The sequence below is a fragment of the Trematomus bernacchii genome, unplaced genomic scaffold (assembly GCF_902827165.1).
Source record: "Trematomus bernacchii unplaced genomic scaffold, fTreBer1.1, whole genome shotgun sequence".
Classification (NCBI taxonomy): Eukaryota; Metazoa; Chordata; class Actinopteri; order Perciformes; family Nototheniidae; genus Trematomus; species Trematomus bernacchii.
Genome location: NW_022987514.1, coordinates 180,595 through 206,903, shown reverse-complemented (window position 1 = coordinate 206,903; position 26,309 = coordinate 180,595). Strand labels below are relative to the sequence as shown.

Sequence of the window (26,309 nt, the reverse complement as noted above, 5' to 3'; positions counted from 1 at the left end):
ATGGCTGGGAACCTGAGCGGAGAGGTGGCCCCGGAGGCGGCCTCGGGGGGCCACAACGTGCCGGCCCTGGTGGTCGGGGTGCTGCTGATCGTGGTGATCATCGGCGGGAACCTGCTGGTGTGTCTCAGCGTGATGACGGAGAAGGCGCTGAAGACCACCACAAACTACTTCATCGTGAGTCTCGCGGTGTCGGATCTGATGCTCGCGGTGCTCGTGCTGCCACTCTTTGTGTATTCCGAGGTGAGATCCGAATTCAAGATTCAAGATGCAAGGCTTGTATTGTCATGTGTACATATAGCTACAGTGTAGTTATGTCAATGAACAGCTTAGGTCAGAGTCTCCTCCAACAGTGCAACACAATAAAACAGATAATAGTGCAAGTAAATAAAATAAAATAGAAAAGCACACAACGAAAAGTAAACAAACTGAAATAAAGCGGAAAAAGGCAGAGTTGGAGAGGAGCAAGAGAACCCGAAAAATATATTAGGACGATTATTGTTTACTGCGTGCAGAGGTTTGGTTGGTTTCTGCAGTTAGATTTAGTCCAAAATGCCACCTTAATTTAAAGTTAAGTGTTTGTTTCAAATTAAGCGAATTTAAGGATGTTTAGTTCATCCAGGGAGATTGCACAACATCTGTTAGTAAGCAGTGGAGTAAAGTAACTAAGAACATTTACTCAAGTAAACAATATTGAGGTTCTTATGGGAAAGGGAAAGTAATACACCTCATTTAGGCTTTGTATCCCTTTTTGGATCAATTAATGGATCTCTGCGCCACCTTCAGTGTTTGTTGTGAATGTGGTACTAGATTAAGGGTCATTTGGAAATGTGAATCGATTTTTATGCAGATCCAGGATGCATTACACAACATCTGCAGAATGTTCTTGGTATAGTATCAGATAATGAATAAAAGTGAAAGTCAATGGCCCTTAAAACCTACTTAACTATATAAAGTTATATAAAGTTATATAAATGTGTTTCTAAAGTAGTTTATTGTTGCTTTTCGAGAATTTAATGGATATCTTATTGCCATCTCAATTTGAATCAAAGTGTTTGGCGTGATTTCTGGATTGAATTGAGGGTTTTGTTAAGGGTTTTTTGTTCATCCCGGATGCTTTACCCAACAGCTAATTGATAAGATAATTAAGGTGAATGTGCCCCTTATCAGTAATGGTTTGTTAAATACTAAAAAATAAGGTGAAATCTTTGCACAATTCTGAAATAGATGTTTTAAGGGGGTTTGTTATTGCTTTTGAAAAAAAACAAGGTGTCTCCACCTTAATTTAAATTAAATATGTGTGTAATTTTCTGTCTTTGCTTCTTTTTCCATATTGTAGTTTTATTTACTCAAGCCGCTAAAATATAAATATAATATTTACATACAATAAGCTCAGATCATCTGAATTTGAGTGAAGTCTCACTTAAAACGTATGCAACTTTGGATAAGATATGGCTTTTTATTAAAGTGTCACAAGCCTCTGCAAAATTCTGATATATCTTTTGGAAAACTAAAATTGCCAAATTATTTTATTACTGTAATCCTCCAGAAAGTTGATCAAAGTCAAATCACTGGCTTTTTTCTGGAGCTTTTGACTAAAGATGAGAAACCCATCCGGTACTTCCCCTCTACGTCATGGCTCCTTTTTTGGATGAAAACATTTGCTGCCATTTGACTGGCTGTAAAAACAGATCCTGAGGTTTTCGGCCAATCCCATCCAAGAATTAAGAATACTGTGTCATTTTTGTTTATCTACAAATATCCCAGTGATGGTCAGCTAGGCAAACTATTAAATAATGTCATTGGAGATTGATGATTGGCGTGAATATTTAGTTAATGAAATCAATACAGGATCAATGTCCTGTAAGTCTGCCATTGGACGAGTGGCAGGCAGCAGCTAACACTTTTTCCTATGGAGCATCTACAGCCACTACTTTTACTTTTTACATTACAACTGTTTACTTTGCCGATGGACATTAGCCTCATTAGCATCGTTATCTGTGAGGATTCTTTGTTTTCACCATAAAGAGGGCGGGGCAGTCACTTTTGCCAGGTCGTATCTTAAACTGGCATTGAGGAAAAGTGGTGCTCAGAATATAATATATATGGGGTTGTATGACATTTGGGGAAATAAATACATAAGCTGATGAAGATCAGGCTTTACGCTCAAAAGCTCCAGAACAATGGAGTAAGTGGGCCTTGAGGGGGGGTTTCTTTTGTTGTCATTTATGTTTGGTCAGAGATAGAACCATTAGACTCAGATGGATAAATTATTCAAATCCCCAACACGACCCAAAAACCCAAATCCTGCAAATCCATTTGTTGTTGATAGGTCTCATTGAGAAAACAGCTCTCTTTTCCAAGAGAGTCCTGGCCAAAGATAGGCAGCAGCTCAGTTACAGACAACTTAAAACAGTCAAAACTCAATCACAGTCATAACAAGATCAGCCAAAGCATTTACAGACACAGCGGCCTGCTACAAAGTCATTTATGGCGCATTTCCATTGCAGGGCCTTGCTCGGCCTCGCTAGGCCTTGTTAGGACTGGCTCACTTTATGCTGCGTTTCCATTACAGTTTAGTAGCTGGGGCAGTAACTATAGTAACGCAGTGTAGGCGGAGCCGTGACGTCATCTTCAATGAGAACCACAAAAAAAAACAACATCAGCCGTTAGCTGTTAGCACTCAGAGTGCACAGCTCCTCATATCTGTTCAGAAACTAGACAAAAGTTAAACAAGTACAAACCACAGACTGCCTGTGTCATGGTGAATACAGTCGCTGCTTTATTTATGTCTCTATAGGCCGTTGTTGTGAGTGTGGACGGTCGGAGCATATACTGCGTTAGCTTAGCCAATCTCCATTTAGAAAACACGCATTTTAAAAGGTTTTTCGCCTGCCGTCTGTCTGCAGACTTGTCAAAGCATTAATTCATGGTTTTTACTAACCGGTATCAGTATGTTGTTACTTCGGCATCATTTTGAAACATGTATTACAATTAAATCACGTTAAAATATGTTCATCTTGTTGTAGTTGTAGCCCCCTTGCCAGCGATTCTCTCTCTCTCTAGTTTAGCATACTCAGCCCGACTCAGCCTGGTTGATGGCCCGCTAAGAACATCGATTTTATGGGGCCAGAAAAACTGTGAAATAGTACCCGCTAGCCGGTACTACGCCAAGTGGAAACGCAACCAAAAACGGGCCTCGCACGGCACGGCACGCTTAAAGCGCGCTGTAGTGGAAATGCACCATTAGAGTAGCTTTGAGTCTGTTTAATGAGACCAGTTCTCTGAGTTTCAGCTCATTTTGAAGCTGGTTCAAAGCCACAGGAGCATCGTAATTATACGTAGTCCAGTTCAGTACGGACTTTTGGGACAGTAGGAAGGAACAAGTCCTTGGAGCGGTATAATAATAATTTACAATTATCTAATCAAAACATTCATTTAATTTATGGGTATATTTTAAAGATGTTTTATTGTTAATTTATCTATTTTCTTTTTATTTGTATCTATATATTTATCAGTGTTTTATTTGACATCAGTTATCATGGTTTTAACTCTGCGTACTGTCCCTTTAAGAATCGGAACTCTAGCCGACCTTCAGCTGCAGCCCCGCCCCCTTTATGACGTCACTAAGTTCGTTTAATTTGAAAGGTCCCATGTCATGGCCATTTCTACTGATCATATTTCCATTGTTGAGGTCTACTAGAATAGATTTACATTGTGCAATTTTCCAAACTCACATTGGTTTCTCATACAGCATCTCTGTATAGTATGTGTATTCACCAGGTATTCACTCTCTGTCCTAAACGGCTTATTGGAGCTCCTGCCCCCCCCCCTCCCTGTGAGCCCAGTGTGCTCTGATTGGTCGGGACGTTGAGAGGCTCATTGCTGCTCGCCGCAGCTGCGAGCTGCAGCGAGGAGTGGACAGGCTTCCGGGTCGGCGATACAGCGAGACACAGCAAAACTCATCCTGAGCACACACAAACACTCACAGCTGAAGTAAAAACAATAAGTGTGGCTTGATATTGAGTAAGAAAGAGGTTTATAACGCTGTGAGAATGGGTCTGCAGAGAGCATTTCTCCGCCATCCCAACTCGTCTATTACCAGCGTTCAGGGAGCTCTATGCAAGTCAATGGGGACTCCCTGTTAGTTAGCCAAGGGATCCTGGTGTGTGAGGTGCTCCTCACACATCATTGGTCCATTTGGTTTTCACAGAACCCAGGAAGCAAACAATGGAAAATGAGAAATCTCCAACGAGGCGTTCTGGGGCAGCATAGACAGGTCTTTTCTGTGTTAGTGTTTTACTCACTACAGGGTGTACTTTGAGGGTTTGTGACTCTGCAGACCGTTTACATGCAGAAAAACCTTCATAACACACAAGGGGACGGGTAATAACCGGAAAAGCATGACATGGGCCCTTTAATACAATATTATATTAATATATTGTATTATTCATTAACTCAGTAATTATTACGCTTGCCCAAACTCACTGGAAACGACCCTGTTTTTTTGCAGCGATCACGACTGTCATCGTGTTTTTATAATAACAATTTAGCTAAAGTTTGAACACAGTTACAGTCAGTCTTTGTCTATTTGAGGACACCAGATGAACTGTACATTCCTCCGGAGGTCATCTCACATCCGGGGTCGAAGGTCAGCTGAAGGGGCCCCTGAAATAACAATGGGGATTTAGGAAATCAATGAAGACAATAACAACAAGTCTGTGTTTGTTACTTAGCGTTGATTCTCTGGAGCCTGTATGTTTGTTTATCCATGCATCATGTTCTTTCACTCATCACAGTTCACCTTTTGTTTGTGTGGTTATCTAAACTGCTTTTGTTTACAACATTGGAACACAACAAGTCATTTCTCATAGATATTATATTAATAAGTAAGAGCTATTATGAGAGACCGTTTATTAAAGAAAATATTCTGCTCTTTTTCAGGTGCATTTTTGTATGTTACGCTGACATGTTTACACGCTTTAATGTTTCTTTAAATAAACAGTAGTTCAATAATACTGTTGGAGCTATATATTGATTTGTTATTTAATGGTGGCGGTGGGATTGGTGCATCAGACGAGCATGTGTTTTTTTACCCGGGAACAAAGGATATTCTACAGGAGAAACCACAGGAGAGGCACCGGTGAAACCATTGTTCTGTATATGTGTAGAGAATAAAAGAACAAACACAACGTTCTCGCCTGGACATCGACTATTTACCTGCGTTAGGATTCGCTCTCTGGTGCCCAGCAGCATATTTAGGACCATACCTATTAGGGCTGTGCAATTAATCGTATTTTAATCGCAATTACGATTTTGGCCTGCCACAATTACGAAAACAACATAATCGAAAAAAACGATTATTTTGCTTTGCTAGGTTGTGACAGTGCACTGCAACATATTTGATCAAATGTATTTGTATTTATCATATTTATATATGTTTAGTAGCTTGTTGAAGTGCGCTCCAAAATATTTGTTGATCTTGTTTATTGGTATTTATTATTTTGATATTATTTATTTAAATGTAGATTTAAATGTATCATTTATTTAATTCATTGTTGTATTGGTTTTTCAGTTGAATTATACGCTCAGGGTAATCAACAGTTAAAAAGATACTGTTCAAATTATTATTTGTATTTAAAAGTTCAATAAATGGATGTTTTCAAAGTCAATGAATAATCGTATTTAATAATCGTGATATCAATTATTGACCAAAATAATCGTGATTATGATTTTTGCCATAATCGCACAGCCCTAATACCTATATAAGGCATATTTATACTTTTTTTTTTTCAAAATACCAAACAGATCATGCATTTTAGCCATGCCTCATTTGCTCAATTTGACATTTTTTAGCTCTGGATTTGCAAGGGCAGATTCAGTGAGAACAGCACCATCTACTGGCCTGGCATATGTACTACAGCGTCTCCAGCGCTTTCGAACGGCAATGGCCGTGGCTGTCTCCTCCTGATTGGTGGAGTTGGCCCAATAGCCGTAGTGCCACCGTCCTGACGTCAGGACAGTGTTCAAATCTGGATCAGTTTTTACCAGATCCGTTGCAGCCCCTTTTTTAGAGATTTGGGTATGGAGGAAAATAGAGAGGGTTGTGTTTTCTGACACTTGGTGAGTTCCCTGGAACACCGGGGACACATATTCATGTATAAAAGACGTACAAAAGTGCATTTTGCATGATAGGTCCCCTTTAAGTTACGCCGGTCCTTCCTTCAGGCTGTATAACCATCATGGTCCCTGGTAGACCCCCACACATATAACAACACAGACTATAACACCCCTTGTTGTGCAATACCAATTATGTGCATATGCCGTTGATAGCTGTGCGATATATACCTGGCTGCTATCTCTCTCAGAACTGTTACAGGATGTGTATTTTGTAAATTGTGTTATTTTTTAATCTTTAATATTTTGTATTGCTGCTTCTTAGTTAATATTAAGCTTTCTTTGGTTCTTTTCTTGCTGTAACAAATTCAAATGTACCCTCTGTGGGACGAATAAAGGTGTTCTGATTCTGATTATTTCATCTCTTTGTTTAGCCGTTACAAATACTAAGTATTTATGTTATTATTTATGCTATTACAGTTAAATGTTTAATTTTATACATTTTTTAACCATGTATTGTTTTACGTTGTATATTGTCATGCTTAAAGCTTTTAATTGCATTCACTTGGAATAATTAATTAGTATATATACATTTTTTTAATGCATTTATATATATATCTTAATGTATTTTATATTTTTTATATGTAGGATATATTTTATAGTTTTTTTTATTATATGTGCAAGTTTAATATTAACTGCACGGGTGGCCCATTTATCCTATATTTTTTCAATTGTTAATGTTTATAATTTAATTTAAGGTATTTTTTGTGCATTTTATTTAGTTTTTATATTTTTTTAAGCTAATTTTGCATACATGCAATATTATTTTAATAAAGTAAAAGCAAACACATATTATTGGCTCTGTTGAGAACAGTACTTGAGTAAATGTCTTTAGTTCACCTGTTTGCAACTTACAAATGATGTATCACTTGTATATAGACTCTTATGGCACTACTTCTATTCTATTTGATTGTATTTACTTGCAGTATTATCTGTTTTATTGTGTTGCACTGTTGGAGGAGCCTGGGACCTAAGATTGTCATTGTCATAACTACACTGTAGCTATGTACGAATGACAATAAAAGCCTTGAATCTTGAATCTTTAGTTAAATGTGTTTATGTGTGTACAGCTTGTATGTTAATGTTGATAAGTAAACATACTGTGTGTTTCTCCAGTTCCAGGACGGCGTGTGGACCCTCAGCACCTCGGTCTGTGACTACCTGATGATGATGGACGTGATGCTGTGCACCGCCTCCATCTTCAACCTCTGCGCCATCAGCGTCGACAGGTAAATATTGTTGCCGCAAGGGATTGTGGGAAGACATTATCTCCCATCCCTTAGTATTTGATGGTTCATAATTCGTGCAGTGATGATATTTTTGTAGGCCGACCTGGGAGGAAGCATCATTTTTCCGTTGGATTTCAAAATATTCCAGAAAATAGGATCTCAACACGTAAATGATACTTACATGTTTTGTTCAGCACGATATTCTCCACATATTAACCCCAAATGTAAGGTTTTTGAAGAGTAAATGTGACCGTTAAAGGTTGATAGCTAACGTGAGGCTATAAACGACCTACAGCACGGTCACATGACTTCACGTCACCACCGCTAAGCTAAAGGAGGCTAATGTTAGGCTATAAAAGAACTACCACCACCGCTAAGCTAAAGGCGGCTAATGTTGGGCTATAAAGGAACTACAGCACGGTCACATGACTTCACGTCACAACCACTAAGCTAAAAGAGGCTAATGCTCGGGGTGATGAGGTTCAGTCGTCTCATTTAGACACTTGTTAGCAACCCCTGATTTTATGAGCTTCACTCAATTACAAGTGGGTTGTTTACTGATGTCATTTATGTTGTAGGACAAACCTTGAAAATCTCTTATGTAACTTATTTCAGACATCCAACTATCAACCCTTTCAAAAAAATTTTGACTTTGAGATGAGGGAACAGGAAGTAGTAAAATGCCAACACATTTGTATGGTTTTAGGACTCATTACTGCACCGTGCTATGCTAAAACAGAAGCATTGAGGCACCTTTTCTTAGCATTTAGAGAATTTGAACAGCTCTTATCATACCTACCACTTTATAACTTGGGTTATTTCACTCAGTCAGGAAGATTCACAAGCAAAAAACACTTTTCCACCAAGGTGTTTTTCAGCTTCAGTCAGGGTCATCCAGATAATTAATCAAAACCAGAACCCTGAGGTCTTCAGCTCTCCATCTGAAGGTCGTCAGGGTCAGATAATCGAGCCACAGTTCACTCTAATGTGGAAATATTAGGACAACCTTTTTGTCTTGTTCCTGTAAAAGCCCCAAAAGAAGAAAAATCTGAGGATGCGTCCACGGTGATGAAGTGCCGGCATCACTCTGCACTCGTTAGTTTGACACAATGAGATTATCCGAACTCTCGGGCTGATGTTGAAGGATGAAACTCTGGAGCTGCCCCTCACAGCTGATGTCCCAACTCCAGATAAATATGATTAGAGCCGAGACTGATGGAGGCCGTGGAGCTAACGGGGACTGATGCTGATGATCTGAAGCTTTTTAGAGGTTTTACTGTCTGAATAATTTAACAGAGCGGGCAGGAAACAGATCGTGAAGGTCTGCAGAGTCCACCTGGCTTCTGGTTCCTCTGCAGGTTTGATTTAACATCAAACTGACTGATGACCTGCTGTCATTCAGTGATGGATTACTGAACAATGCCACGGCCCCCAGGACTGAGTGGGGCCTTTGAGATAGAGGATGTATACTATTTGTTATTGTTACCACACCAGAATGTTTTCTGTCCATGTTTTTGCTCCTGAAGTCCTAAGTTAAAGGACTCATTTGACATTCTGGCAAAACCAATTAGGTTAGCTTAGCATAAAGACATGCAACCACGTCGCCTGGAAATGGATGTTGCCGTATAACTAAACTGCATCCTCAAATACGATTCTAGGGAATTATATTTTCCCGGGTCGCAGTTTTTAATGCGTTGTTAAAATTATAAATTAAACAAAAAACGGTAAAGCTTAGAAAACATTTCCTGATTTTAGACTTTGTTCTAGGAATTCAGATTTCTTTCTCAGACCACAAAACAAAAAATCACTTTTGGCCTGATCCCCAAAATGTGGCCCTTATCCTCCTCCGTAGAATAGTGATGAAAATAGGATTTCAGATTTGATCACTCGAAAGCCAATAGGAGTTGATAAACTAAACGTCTCTCCAGAGGTTGAACCCTTTACATTTCAATGACGCCATGACCTTTCCTCTAGCAAACAAACTGTACATATTCAGTTTAGTTTACTTTATTTGTTTATAGTGTCGTGGACAGTTCCCATTAATCAACTATCACAAAAAACAGTAAACGGGGCAGTTTTAGCCAACATTGCTAATGTCCAGCTGTTGTCCCCGGCCAGATGATAAAAAACACCTTTTTAAAATCACAATACATCAACAGCATTGAGGCGCAGTGCCTTTGCACAAACTGCATTTTCATTTACGGCCATCGAACACTGGAATATTCTTCTAGTTGAACTTAAAACCTGTACTGACTTGAATTCTTTCTCTTATGGTGCAACAAAAATTGATATTAAGCAACCAGTCATGCCAACATTAATTACACTGTAATCTGGGTTTTTCAATCTTAACTGTATTGTAATATTATATTTAACTGTTCTATGTATTATTGTATTGACCTGTACTTAAATCATGTTTTATAATTGTTTGTGTGATAGAGATTATGCAATGTTTGTTGATTGTTACGTACCTGCCTAAGGACTGCAGATGGAAATGAGCTATTAGCTCAAATCTGGCATAATTAATCTCTTCTCTTTTCTGAGATTAATGTATTTGTATGCATGGTCCTTGTTGAAATGAATACATAATAATCATAAGCATTAGTTATAAAGAAAGGATGAAAGGATGTAAAGCTACATATACTAAAACCTTCTCTCCCGTGTTGCAGGTTCATCGCTGTAGTCATCCCTCTGAACTACAACAGGAAGCACGTGGACATGCGTCAGACGGTGCTGCTGTCGGCCACCTGGGTCGTGGCGCTGGCCGTGGCGTCGCCCGTCGTGTTCGGCATCAACAACGTGCCGGGCCGCGACCCCACCGAGTGCAAACTGGAGAACGACGACTACGTGCTGTACTCGTCCGTGTGCTCCTTCTTCATCCCGTGTCCCATCATGCTGCTGCTGTACTGCGGCATGTTTCGAGGCCTGAGGCGATGGGAAGAAGCTCGGAGAGCCAAGCTGAAGAACAGTATTCTGGACTGCCGAAAACTTCAAGAAGCGGCCGCCGCGCTGCCGGCGCTCGCCGCTCTGCCGCCATTACTGCCGCCCGTCATCAGAGGTGGGAAGTAGTGGAGTACAAATACTTCGTTACTACTTAAAGGTCACCTATTATGCAAAATGCACTTTAAACACGAGTATCTGTACTTCTACTTGAGTAAAGGATGTGTTTACTCTTGCCTCCTTATAGAGAGGGAGCTGACAGAGAGTCCGGAGCAGCGGTCCACCTTCAAGTCCTCGGAGTTAAAGGGCCCCGTGCCCACCGTCAGCTTCTCAGAGATCAAGTACAGCCAGGAGCCTCGCCGGAGGAAAACGGCTAAGATCAACAACCGGGAGAGGAAGGCCATGAAGGTACTTCCTGTCGTTGTAGGTAAGGTTCACTTCCTGTCTAACAAGTTACTACTATCATATGTATATACAGTATGTACTATCATATGTATATACAGTATATTATGAGCCTATATTCCTACTACTGCAGTATTTTTGACCTTCCAAAAAAAGTCCAAGTACTTTTTTTTACAGTATTATATTATTAAAGATTTATATTGAAACAGTTTTTATCCACAATTAATGACTGGATATAAAATGGGCGCTGGAAGGTACCTGAACGCCTCACACACATCTGATGTGTGTTCAGAGGCACTAACACAACAGTAAGAAAAGGTCGTCCTATTAATAGCAGTGAGTGTTGGTTCTAATGCGTAGAAGTGCTTCTCTTTAGCACACAGCGGCTAATCCTGCAGCTCCTTAATCTGAAATCCAATTATTACGTAAAGCTTGGCCATGGTCTCATGAACCTCTCATTAGCTCAGACGAGAGCACGTCTTCACAAGATAAAGGAAGTCACTCATTTGCAATTAAATGCTTGATATCAAATTCATTTCTGCAGGAAGAGAATCAGATAAGGTTGTTATTTGGTGTTGGGCTCCTCACAAGATTCTTCCATCGTAAAAACAGTACATTTACAAGTAAACTTTCGTTTTTTTAAATAAAAGATTGTTATAACCCATCCCATAGATTTAAAGAGGCCCTATTTTGGGGGTGTAGTGCATGTAAACGGTCTGCAAAGGCTGAAATCCCTGTGAGAGTAACTGTAACTCTAATGAGAATATCTGACGCAGCGTCCACACGGCGGCGTGCGTTGAAGCTTGCCGGCGGGCGTGTCTGAAACTCGACCAACAACCAATCGCATGAATCTCCCGCCCCGGACACACAAGCATGCGGTTTGATTGGCTAGAGCTTGTACTGGCATATGATTTGATTGGCTGACGCTTCCGTCGAAGCTTCAAAAGTTGAACATTGCTCAACTTTTGAAGCGAGCAACGCGAGCAAAGCGAAGCAACGCGAGCAAAGCGAAGCAACGCGAGCAAAGCGAAGCAACGCGAGCAAAGCGAAGCAACGCGAGCAAAGCGAAGCGACGCTCCCACAATGCAGTTCGGCAAAGCTTGACGTCACCCCATTCAAAGTGAATGGGCAGAAGCGTTGAAGCTTCAACGCACGCCGCCGTGTGGACGGGCCGTGACTGATACATTTTTTAGTTAAAAGCATTGTTTGTAAATATAAAATAATGTAACCTTTAAACCTGTAACACACTCTCTTAGTTCTCAGAATCCTGACATATTGTTTTCTCAAAATGTAGACTTTTTTTCTCATAATTCAGAATTTTTTCTGGGAATTCAGATTTTTTTCTTGGAATTCTGACTTTTTCTGAATTCTGAATTCTGACTTTTTTCTGGGACCTCAAAACAAAAATCCCTTTTGGTCAGATCCCAAAAAGAATTCACATGTGGCCCTTATCCTCCTAGAAAAGTGATATTTGAAATTGGAATCTGATTATATCACTTGAAAGTCAACTGGAGTTGATTGCTTAATTGATCATTTTATTAAGTTGAACTCAACGGCTTCTTCAGCTGTGCTATTTGGGAAATGTGTGTCAGAAATCCTCACCTAACCTCGCATGGCTTCAGAAGATTAGAAGCCAAGGATTAGTCACTTTCAAAGCGTTCAGCCTGACCTGAGAGCAGCGGTTTGACGACTTTCTTCTGAAACTTCCCACCTGTTGGGAGAAACTAAAAGCAGATTAAGGTTATTTTTGTTTTTGTCTCACTGTAGACTGTTAGAAAAATCTCACTCGTCACCGGCTTGAGCTTCAATCTCAGGATCCATGTATTTCTGATCCTCTCAAGAATGGAAGTAGTCCTCACATACAGAGCATCAACTAGTTCCTGAACAGTGTCCTTCACATGCTGATATCCAAGAGAGGGAGTTACACAGTCACAAGATGGAGGAATAGAAAGCAGTATTCAATGTTTAGTTCAGATTAGCTCCACGTCAGAAATGATCATGCTTGTCATATGTCTATCTCCATAGAGGCTGAATCATCATGTTAATCACATAGCTGTCATATGCCTAAAACAGTCCTGATGCTCTTCTAGGTAATCATACATCCTGTCATGTACACAGCTGCAGTTGGGATACCTTTGTTATCATGTGGACTCTGATATTGGAAGAGGACATTCAGTATTTTCCCAACAAGACACACCTGACTTCTTCTCCCTGTGTTCCTGCAGGTGCCTTCCTGTTCTGCTGGACTCCGTTCTTCGTGCTTCACACGGTGAGAGCTCGATGTCAGGACTGCTACGTTCCTCCGGCTCTGATGAGCGTGGTGACGTGGCTCGGATACTTCAACAGCGCCCTGAACCCCGTCATCTACACCGTGTTCAACACCGAGTTCAGGAAGTTCTTCAAGCGGTTCCTGCACAGCTGCTTCTCCAAGAACGCCTCATGAACACTCAAGATGCTACAGGAAGAGACGCCTTTTTTTATTCCAACGAGACACTACGGATGTTCATTTAGGGTCTGTACATGTTGCCATTGTTTCAGTGATTTTTCTACATAAGAAAGGTTTGTTTAAGCTTCCTGTGAAGAGGCTGAAGAACAAACTACCTCAAACCAACAAGAACTGATTTTATATGTCGGAATCTATCTTTTTAGAATAAATGTTTTTATAAAAAAAGACTCCAGAGAGATGCATTCACTTGTGTTGAAAACTATGGGACATATTTGATCCTACAGACTGATAGAAATGAATTGTGTGAAAACGATATGACTCTTTTTTCCTGTTATTACATTTTGCGTAAATGTCCTCTTCATCGAATCCAGATCTTCATCATCTTCATCATCCCTTCTCCTCATCAAATCCAGATCTTCATCATCTTCTTCATCCCTTCTCCTCATCGAATCCAGATCTTCATCATCACCACCAGTGTCTAGACCCCAAAAGGGGGTTTCCTAATATACTCACGGCTGCACTTCCCCCTTAAGATATATGATATCAGGATCAGGGTCTAATCGCTCAAGACTATTAACATTTCCATCATGGCGCATGCGAAAATAAATGTTCTTTAAACTGAAAATGAAGTCTCTCCTGATTGAAATATTCTCTATCTGTATCCTGCAGGTCAGAAATGGCTGGAAAGTTTAGCTGTCCTCGTGCTTTTGGCCAATTTTGTGTGTCTTAGTTTCATCATCCAATTACAATGTTTATATCAAACATTCGCTCCAATAAACCTAAACAAATAAATAATGAGATGAATAAAAAACGCTAACAAATGACAATTAGGAAGGTTTTATACAATACGTTTCAGATCATAAATCTGCTTCTTCACTGATGTATGATGATAACAATACAATATTTTTTTTTATTCTGACCTTGAGTTTTAGGACGTTTTCTGTCAGACTTCTTTCATCTCAAGATTCAGCTTAGCAGCCGAATACGAAGATTATTTCTTTAAGTTGCTAACCGTCAGCAGTCAGGTGATGTGTCTCCTGATAAATCACAGCTTCCACAATGACAGAAAAGATGATAAAAGAAAAAGATGACATTTGATTGGGTGTCTGCTGCTGCTCACTGATAGAGAAGCCGTCACACAAACTCTAAATGTATAAAAAACGTTAAAGGTCTTCTTTAAATCAGTCGCTCCCAAACCTTTTCTCCTTGAGGGACCCTTTCCTATGAACAACTAAACTGGAGACCCCTGACTCTTTTCATCCTCCTTTCCATTCATATTATATATTTGGGGGATTTGAACATTCTTTCATGAATGACTCAATAGAGAGGTGCAGGGATGACGTATTTACCCAGAAGTAAGCTGCTGGTTCCCTCGTCAAAAAAGCAACGGGATCTCTCCATAGGATTTAGGAAAATAGCTCAAAATAAGTTCTGTGGAAAACGAACCTGTTTGATAAATGCACGTTTTGTTCAGTCGGATAATCTCCACATGTCTACCCTACTTTTATCATTTTCTAATCATAAATCTAATCGCCAGATGCAAAATGCTAACGTTATGATAAACAAACTACAGCCGAGTACAGCAGCACGACTTCAACGTCACGCCAACTTAAGATCCATATTCAAACATACAGATTCTAAATGGTACGAGTTGAAGCGTTTGTTTGAACAGTTTGCAGGAGGCAGGTACTTGCTTTCAAGCAGAACAGGGCAAACAAACTTAGAGGAGTGTTTACGTGTTCGGCGTAATGACGTACAACGGCCTCGACAACTTCTGTAGTCCTATTCAGCCACTTGGTAACAACCATCGTTTTTCAGACACGTCAACTCTTCAGAAATCACCAGTGGCGTCACTGCTGATGTATTTAATGTCGTAGAACAAAACATGATCCGTCTCTTAAATGTGTCTCAACCACAGACCTTATTTACAGATATTTTCCAAAATCCTATGGAGAAATCCCATTAGCCGTACTTAGTTGCCCAGCACTTATTTGCCCAGCACTTATTTGCCCAGCACTTATTTGCCCAGCACTTAGGTGCCCAGCACAGCACTTAGTGCCCCCATGGAACATGTAAAATGCTAACTCACGTCCGGGTTTTAGGACTCGTCTCTGCACCACTCTATTGTATTTAAAATTCAATATTACTGTCTTTTTCCTAACTGCAGGATTCCCCCTGAAAATATGTCAAAGTTAATGAGGCCATATTCTGCTTTTTGAGGTTTCCCTTCCCTGTAGGTTTTTGTGCATGTAAACATCTCTAAGTGGTTGACCAATCAGAACAGAGCTGGCCAGCTAACGAATCAGAGCAGACTGGGCTCTGGTTTCAGACAGAGGGTGAAAAGAGGTGCTGCAGCACAGGCAGTATGAGAACAATAAAGAGCTTTTTGAACATTAAAGCATGGAGACATGTAGAGACACTACATACTGATATACACCTGAACATCAGCAGGAGAGGACTCTTTAAAGTAGAGACACTACATACTGATATACACCTGAACATCAGCAGGAGAGGACTCTTTAAAGTAGAGACACTACATACTGATATACACCTGAACATCAGCAGGAGAGGACTCTTTAAAGTAGAGACACTACATACTGATATACACGGGAATATCAGCAGGAGAGGACTCTTTAAAGTAGAGACACTACATACTGATATACACCTGAACATCAGCAGGAGAGGACTCTTTAAAGTAGAGACACTACATACTGATATACACCTGAACATCAGCAGGAGAGGACTCTTTAAAGTAGAGACACTACATACTGATATACACCTGAACATCAGCAGGAGAGGACTCTTTAAAGTAGAGACACTACATACTGATATACACCTGAACATCAGCAGGAGAGGACTCTTTAAAGTAGAGACACTACATACTGATATACACGGGAATATCAGCAGGAGAGGACTCTTTAAAGTAGAGACACTACATACTGATATACACCTGAACATCAGCAGGAGAGGACTCTTTAAAGTAGAGACACTACATACTGATATACACCTGAACATCAGCAGGAGAGGACTCTTTAAAGTAGAGACACTACATACTGATATACACCTGAACATCAGCAGGAGAGGACTCTTTAAAGTAGAGACACTACATACTGATATACACCTGAACATCAGCAGGAGAGGACTCTTTAAAGTAGAGACACTACATACTGATATACACCTGAACATAAGCAGGAGAGGACTCTTTAAAGTAGAGACACTACATACTGATATACACCTGAACATCAGCAGGAGAGGACTCTTTAAAGTAGAGACACTACATACTGATATACACCTGAACATCAGCAGGAGAGGACTCTTTAAAGTAGAGACACTATATACTGATATACACCTGAACATCAGCAGGAGAGGACTCTTTAAAGTAGAGACACTACATACTGATATACACCTGAACATCAGCAGGAGAGGACTCTTTAAAGTAGAGACACTACATACTGATATACACCTGAACATCAGCAGGAGAGGACTCTTTAAAGTAGAGACACTACATACTGATATACACCTGAACATCAGCAGGAGAGGACTCTTTAAAGTAGAGACACTATATACTGATATACACCTGAACATCAGCAGGAGAGGACTCTTTAAAGTAGAGACACTACATACTGATATACACCTGAACATCAGCAGGAGAGGACTCTTTAAAGTAGAGACACTACATACTGATATACACCTGAACATCAGCAGGAGAGGACTCTTTAAAGTAGAGACACTACATACTGATATACACCTGAACATCAGCAGGAGAGGACTCTTTAAAGTAGAGACACTACATACTGATATACACCTGATCATTAGCAGGAGAGGACTCTTTAAAGTATAGACACTACATACTGATATACACCTGAACATCAGCAGGAGAGGACTCTTTAAAGTAGAGACTCTACATACTGACATACACCTGAACATCAGCAGGAGAGGACTCTTTAAAGTAGAGACACTACATACTGACATACACCTGATCCTTAGCAGGAGAGGACTCTTTAAAGTAGAGACACTACACACTGATATACACCTGAACATCAGCAGGAGAGGACTCTTTAAAGTAGAGACACTACATACTGATATACACCTGAACATCAGCAGGAGAGGACTCTTTAAAGTAGAGACACTACATACTGATATACACCTGAACATCAGCAGGAGAGGACTCTTTAAAGTAGAGACACTAGATACTGATATACACCTGAACATCAGCAGGAGAGGACTCTTTAAAGTATAGACACTAGATACTGATATACACCTGAACATCAGCAGGAGAGGACTCTTTAAAGTATAGACACTACATACTGATATACACCTGAACATCAGCAGGAGAGGACTCTTTAAAGTAGAGACACTACATACTGATATACACCTGAACATCAGCAGGAGAGGACTCTTTAAAGTAGAGACACTACATACTGATATACACCTGATCATTAGCAGGAGAGGACTCTTTAAAGTAGAGACACTACATACTGATATACACCTGAACATCAGCAGGAGAGGACTCTTTAAAGTAGAGACACTACATACTGATATACACCTGAACATCAGCAGGAGAGGACTCTTTAAAGTAGAGACACTACATACTGATATACACCTGAACATCAGCAGGAGAGGACTCTTTAAAGTAGAGACACTACATACTGATATACACCTGAACATCAGCAGGAGAGGACTCTTTAAAGTAGAGACACTACATACTGATATACACCTGAACATCAGCAGGAGAGGACTCTTTAAAGTAGAGACACTAGATACTGATATACACCTGAACATCAGCAGGAGAGGACTCTTTAAAGTATAGACACTAGATACTGATATACACCTGAACATCAGCAGGAGAGGACTCTTTAAAGTATAGACACTACATACTGATATACACCTGAACATCAGCAGGAGAGGACTCTTTAAAGTAGAGACACTACATACTGATATACACCTGAACATCAGCAGGAGAGGACTCTTTAAAGTAGAGACACTACATACTGATATACACCTGAACATCAGCAGGAGAGGACTCTTTAAAGTAGAGACACTACATACTGATATACACCTGAACATCAGCAGGAGAGGACTCTTTAAAGTAGAGACACTAGATACTGATATACACCTGAACATCAGCAGGAGAGGACTCTTTAAAGTAGAGACACTAGATACTGATATACACCTGAACATCAGCAGGAGAGGACTCTTTAAAGTATAGACACTAGATACTGATATACACCTGAACATCAGCAGGAGAGGACTCTTTAAAGTATAGACACTACATACTGATATACACCTGAACATCAGCAGGAGAGGACTCTTTAAAGTAGAGACACTACATACTGATATACACCTGAACATCAGCAGGAGAGGACTCTTTAAAGTAGAGACACTACATACTGATATACACCTGATCATTAGCAGGAGAGGACTCTTTAAAGTAGAGACACTACATACTGATACACACCTGAACATCAGCAGGAGAGGACTCTTTAAAGTAGAGACACTACATACTGATATACACCTGAACATCAGCAGGAGAGGACTCTTTAAAGTAGAGACACTACATACTGATATACACCTGAACATCAGCAGGAGAGGACTCTTTAAAGTAGAGACACTACATACTGATATACACCTGAACATCAGCAGGAGAGGACTCTTTAAAGTAGAGACACTACATACTGATATACACCTGAACATCAGCAGGAGAGGACTCTTTAAAGTAGAGACACTACATACTGATATACACCTGAACATCAGCAGGAGAGGACTCTTTAAAGTAGAGACACTACATACTGATATACACGGGAATATCAGCAGGAGAGGACTCTTTAAAGTAGAGACACTACATACTGATATACACCTGAACATCAGCAGGAGAGGACTCTTTAAAGTAGAGACACTACATACTGATATACACCTGAACATCAGCAGGAGAGGACTCTTTAAAGTAGAGACACTACATACTGATATACACCTGAACATCAGCAGGAGAGGACTCTTTAAAGTAGAGACACTACATACTGATATACACCTGAACATCAGCAGGAGAGGACTCTTTAAAGTAGAGACACTACATACTGATATACACCTGAACATAAGCAGGAGAGGACTCTTTAAAGTAGAGACACTACATACTGATATACACCTGAACATCAGCAGGAGAGGACTCTTTAAAGTAGAGACACTACATACTGATATACACCTGAACATCAGCAGGAGAGGACTCTTTAAAGTAGAGACACTATATACTGATATACACCTGAACATCAGCAGGAGAGGACTCTTTAAAGTAGAGACACTACATACTGATATACACCTGAACATCAGCAGGAGAGGACTCTTTAAAGTAGAGACACTACATACTGATATACACCTGAACATCAGCAGGAGAGGACTCTTTAAAGTAGAGACACTACATACTGATATACACCTGAACATCAGCAGGAGAGGACTCTTTAAAGTAGAGACACTACATACTGATATACACCTGAACATCAGCAGGAGAGGACTCTTTAAAGTAGAGACACTACATACTGATATACACCTGAACATCAGCAGGAGAGGACTCTTTAAAGTAGAGACACTACATACTGATATACACCTGAACATCAGCAGGAGAGGACTCTTTAAAGTAGAGACACTACATACTGATATACACCTGAACATAAGCAGGAGAGGACTCTTTAAAGTAGAGACACTACATACTGATATACACCTGAACATTAGCAGGAGAGGACTCTTTAAAGTAGAGACACTACATACTGATATACACCTGATCATTAGCAGGAGAGGACTCTTTAAAGTATAGACACTACATACTGATATACACCTGAACATCAGCAGGAGAGGACTCTTTAAAGTAGAGACACTACATACTGATATACACCTGAACATCAGCAGGAGAGGACTCTTTAAAGTAGAGACACTACATACTGATATACACCTGATCATTAGCAGGAGAGGACTCTTTAAAGTAGAGACACTACATACTGATATACACCTGAACATCAGCAGGAGAGGACTCTTTAAAGTAGAGACACTACATACTGATATACACCTGAACATCAGCAGGAGAGGACTCTTTAAAGTAGAGACACTACATACTGATATACACCTGAACATCAGCAGGAGAGGACTCTTTAAAGTAGAGACACTAGATACTGATATACACCTGAACATCAGCAGGAGAGGACTCTTTAAAGTATAGACACTAGATACTGATATACACCTGAACATCAGCAGGAGAGGACTCTTTAAAGTAGAGACACTAGATACTGATATACACCTGAACATCAGCAGGAGAGGACTCTTTAAAGTATAGACACTACATACTGATATACACCTGAACATCAGCAGGAGAGGACTCTTTAAAATAGAGACACTACATACTGATATACACCTGAACATCAGCAGGAGAGGACTCTTTAAAGTAGAGACACTACATACTGATATACACCTGAACATCAGCAGGAGAGGACTCTTTAAAGTAGAGACACTACATACTGATATACACCTGAACATCAGCAGGAGAGGACTCTTTAAAGTAGAGACACTAGATACTGATATACACCTGAACATCAGCAGGAGAGGACTCTTTAAAGTATAGACACTAGATACTGATATACACCTGAACATCAGCAGGAGAGGACTCTTTAAAGTAGAGACACTACATACTGATATACACCTGAACATCAGCAGGAGAGGACTCTTTAAAGTAGAGACACTATATACTGATATACACCTGAACATCAGCAGGAGAGGACTCTTTAAAGTAGAGACACTACATACTGATATACACCTGAACATCAGCAGGAGAGGACTCTTTAAAGTAGAGACACTACATACTGATATACACCTGAACATCAGCAGGAGAGGACTCTTTAAAGTAGAGACACTACATACTGATATACACCTGAACATCAGCAGGAGAGGACTCTTTAAAGTAGAGACACTATATACTGATATACACCTGAACATCAGCAGGAGAGGACTCTTTAAAGTAGAGACACTACATACTGATATACACCTGAACATCAGCAGGAGAGGACTCTTTAAAGTAGAGACACTACATACTGATATACACCTGAACATCAGCAGGAGAGGACTCTTTAAAGTAGAGACACTACATACTGATATACACCTGAACATAAGCAGGAGAGGACTCTTTAAAGTAGAGACACTACATACTGATATACACCTGAACATTAGCAGGAGAGGACTCTTTAAAGTAGAGACACTACATACTGATATACACCTGATCATTAGCAGGAGAGGACTCTTTAAAGTATAGACACTACATACTGATATACACCTGAACATTAGCAGGAGAGGACTCTTTAAAGTAGAGACACTACATACTGATATACACCTGAACATCAGCAGGAGAGGACTCTTTAAAGTAGAGCCACTACATACTGATATACACCTGATCATTAGCAGGAGAGGACTCTTTAAAGTAGAGACACTACATACTGATATACACCTGAACATCAGCAGGAGAGGACTCTTTAAAGTAGAGACACTACATACTGATATACACCTGAACATCAGCAGGAGAGGACTCTTTAAAGTAGAGACACTACATACTGATATACACCTGAACATCAGCAGGAGAGGACTCTTTAAAGTAGAGACACTAGATACTGATATACACCTGAACATCAGCAGGAGAGGACTCTTTAAAGTATAGACACTAGATACTGATATACACCTGAACATCAGCAGGAGAGGACTCTTTAAAGTAGAGACACTAGATACTGATATACACCTGAACATCAGCAGGAGAGGACTCTTTAAAGTATAGACACTACATACTGATATACACCTGAACATCAGCAGGAGAGGACTCTTTAAAGTAGAGACACTACATACTGATATACACCTGAACATCAGCAGGAGAGGACTCTTTAAAGTAGAGACACTACATACTGATATACACCTGATCATTAGCAGGAGAGGACTCTTTAAAGTAGAGACACTACATACTGATATACACCTGAACATCAGCAGGAGAGGACTCTTTAAAGTAGAGACACTACATACTGATATACACCTGAACATCAGCAGGAGAGGACTCTTTAAAGTAGAGACACTACATACTGATATACACCTGAACATCAGCAGGAGAGGACTCTTTAAAGTAGAGACACTACATACTGATATACACCTGAACATCAGCAGGAGAGGACTCTTTAAAGTAGAGACACTATATACTGATATACACCTGAACATCAGCAGGAGAGGACTCTTTAAAGTAGAGACACTACATACTGATATACACCTGAACATCAGCAGGAGAGGACTCTTTAAAGTAGAGACACTACATACTGATATACACCTGAACATCAGCAGGAGAGGACTCTTTAAAGTAGAGACACTACATACTGATATACACCTGATCATTAGCAGGAGAGGACTCTTTAAAGTATAGACACTACATACTGATATACACCTGAACATCAGCAGGAGAGGACTCTTTAAAGTAGAGACGCTACATACTGATATACACCTGAACATCAGCAGGAGAGGACTCTTTAAAGTAGAGACACTACATACTGATATACACCTGATCATTAGCAGGAGAGGACTCTTTAAAGTAGAGACACTACATACTGATATACACCTGAACATCAGCAGGAGAGGACTCTTTAAAGTAGAGACACTACATACTGATATACACCTGAACATCAGCAGGAGAGGACTCTTTAAAGTAGAGACACTACATACTGATATACACCTGAACATCAGCAGGAGAGGACTCTTTAAAGTAGAGACACTAGATACTGATATACACCTGAACATCAGCAGGAGAGGACTCTTTAAAGTAGAGACACTACATACTGATATACACCTGAACATAAGCAGGAGAGGACTCTTTAAAGTAGAGACACTACATACTGATATACACCTGAACATCAGCAGGAGAGGACTCTTTAAAGTAGAGACACTACATACTGATATACACCTGAACATCAGCAGGAGAGGACTCTTTAAAGTAGAGACACTATATACTGATATACACCTGAACATCAGCAGGAGAGGACTCTTTAAAGTAGAGACACTACATACTGATATACACCTGAACATCAGCAGGAGAGGACTCTTTAAAGTAGAGACACTACATACTGATATACACCTGAACATCAGCAGGAGAGGACTCTTTAAAGTAGAGACACTACATACTGATATACACCTGAACATCAGCAGGAGAGGACTCTTTAAAGTAGAGACACTATATACTGATATACACCTGAACATCAGCAGGAGAGGACTCTTTAAAGTAGAGACACTACATACTGATATACACCTGAACATCAGCAGGAGAGGACTCTTTAAAGTAGAGACACTACATACTGATATACACCTGAACATCAGCAGGAGAGGACTCTTTAAAGTAGAGACACTACATACTGATATACACCTGAACATAAGCAGGAGAGGACTCTTTAAAGTAGAGACACTACATACTGATATACACCTGAACATTAGCAGGAGAGGACTCTTTAAAGTAGAGACACTACATACTGATATACACCTGATCATTAGCAGGAGAGGACTCTTTAAAGTATAGACACTACATACTGATATACACCTGAACATCAGCAGGAGAGGACTCTTTAAAGTAGAGACACTACATACTGATATACACCTGAACATCAGCAGGAGAGGACTCTTTAAAGTAGAGACACTACATACTGATATACACCTGATCATTAGCAGGAGAGGACTATTTAAAGTAGAGACACTACATACTGATATACACCTGAACATCAGCAGGAGAGGACTCTTTAAAGTAGAGACACTACATACTGATATACACCTGAACATCAGCAGGAGAGGACTCTTTAAAGTAGAGACACTACATACTGATATACACCTGAACATCAGCAGGAGAGGACTCTTTAAAGTAGAGACACTAGATACTGATATACACCTGAACATCAGCAGGAGAGGACTCTTTAAAGTATAGACACTAGATACTGATATACACCTGAACATCAGCAGGAGAGGACTCTTTAAAGTAGAGACACTAGATACTGATATACACCTGAACATCAGCAGGAGAGGACTCTTTAAAGTATAGACACTACATACTGATATACACCTGAACATCAGCAGGAGAGGACTCTTTAAAGTAGAGACACTACATACTGATATACACCTGAACATCAGCAGGAGAGGACTCTTTAAAGTAGAAACACTACATACTGACATACACCTGATCATTAGCAGGAAAGGACTCTTTAAATAGAGACACTACATACTGATATACACCTGAACATCAGCAGGAGAGGACTCTTTAAAGTAGAGACACTACATACTGATATACACCTGAACATCAGCAGGAGAGGACTCTTTAAAGTAGAGACACTACATACTGATATACACCTGAACATCAGCAGGAGAGGACTCTTTAAAGTAGAGACACTACATACTGATATACACCTGAACATCAGCAGGAGAGGACTCTTTAAAGTAGAGACACTATATACTGATATACACCTGAACATCAGCAGGAGAGGACTCTTTAAAGTAGAGACACTACATACTGATATACACCTGAACATCAGCAGGAGAGGACTCTTTAAAGTAGAGACACTACATACTGATATACACCTGAACATCAGCAGGAGAGGACTCTTTAAAGTAGAGACACTACATACTGATATACACCTGATCATTAGCAGGAGAGGACTCTTTAAAGTATAGACACTACATACTGATATACACCTGAACATCAGCAGGAGAGGACTCTTTAAAGTAGAGACACTACATACTGATATACACCTGAACATCAGCAGGAGAGGACTCTTTAAAGTAGAGACACTACATACTGACATACACCTGATCATTAGCAGGAAAGGACTCTTTAAAGTAGAGACACTACACACTGATATACACCTGAACATCAGCAGGAGAGGACTCTTTAAAGTAGAGACACTACATACTGATATACACCTGAACATCAGCAGGAGAGGACTCTTTAAAGTAGAGACACTACATACTGATATACACCTGAACATCAGCAGGAGAGGACTCTTTAAAGTAGAGACACTACATACTGATATACACCTGAACATCAGCAGGAGAGGACTCTTTAAAGTAGAGACACTAGATACTGATATACACCTGAACATCAGCAGGAGAGGACTCTTTAAAGTATAGACACTAGATACTGATATACACCTGAACATCAGCAGGAGAGGACTCTTTAAAGTATAGACACTACATACTGATATACACCTGAACATCAGCAGGAGAGGACTCTTTAAAGTAGAGACACTACATACTGATATACACCTGAACATCAGCAGGAGAGGACTCTTTAAAGTAGAGACACTACATACTGACATACACCTGATCATTAGCAGGAGAGGACTCTTTAAAGTAGAGACACTACACACTGATATACACCTGAACATCAGCAGGAGAGGACTCTTTAAAGTATTGACACTACATACTGATATACACCTGAACATCAGCAGGAGAGGACTCTTTAAAGTAGAGACACTACATACTGATATACACCTGAACATCAGCAGGAGAGGACTCTTTAAAGTAGAGACACTACATACTGATATACACCTGAACATCAGCAGGAGAGGACTCTTTAAAGTAGAGACACTACATACTGATATACACCTGAACATCAGCAGGAGAGGACTCTTTAAAGTAGAGACACTACATACTGATATACACCTGAACATCAGCAGGAGAGGACTCTTTAAAGTAGAGACACTACATACTGATATACACCTGAACATCAGCAGGAGAGGACTCTTTAAAGTAGAGACACTACATGCTGATATACACCTGAACATCAGCAGGAGAGGACTCTTTAAAGTAGAGACACTACATACTGATATACACCTGAACATCAGCAGGAGAGGACTCTTTAAAGTAGAGACACTACATACTGATATACACCTGAACATCAGCAGGAGAGGACTCTTTAAAGTAGAGACACTACATACTGATATACACCTGATCATTAGCAGGAGAGGACTCTTTAAAGTAGAGATACTACATACTGATATACACCTGAACATCAGCAGGAGAGGACTCTTTAAAGTAGAGACACTACATCGTAATTGAATCAAAAAAAGAAACACTACAGCTTCATA

General features: G+C 40.0%; 1 protein-coding gene across 1 annotated transcript; it reads left to right on the top strand.

Annotated features, from left to right (window-relative positions):
- LOC117470765 (D(4) dopamine receptor-like) lies at window positions 1-13,185 on the top strand. Its single transcript, XM_034115641.1, has 5 exons — window positions 1-240; window positions 7,291-7,403; window positions 10,070-10,458; window positions 10,588-10,767; window positions 12,968-13,185. Exons 1-5 carry the CDS (start codon window positions 1-3, stop codon window positions 13,183-13,185), a joined length of 1,140 nt encoding a protein of 379 aa, XP_033971532.1.
- Window positions 13,186-26,309: the final 13,124 nt, after the last annotated feature.

Excerpts from the sequence above, each read along its gene's own strand:
- LOC117470765 (XM_034115641.1), top strand. The coding sequence starts at position 1 with ATGGCTGGGAACCTGAGCGGAGAGGTGGCCCCGGAGGCGGCCTCGGGG. Across the intron at positions 7,404-10,069 it reads TGCGCCATCAGCGTCGACAG|GTTCATCGCTGTAGTCATCC; the intron begins GTAAATATTGTT and ends CCCGTGTTGCAG. Across the intron at positions 10,459-10,587 it reads ACTGCCGCCCGTCATCAGAG|AGAGGGAGCTGACAGAGAGT; the intron begins GTGGGAAGTAGT and ends GCCTCCTTATAG.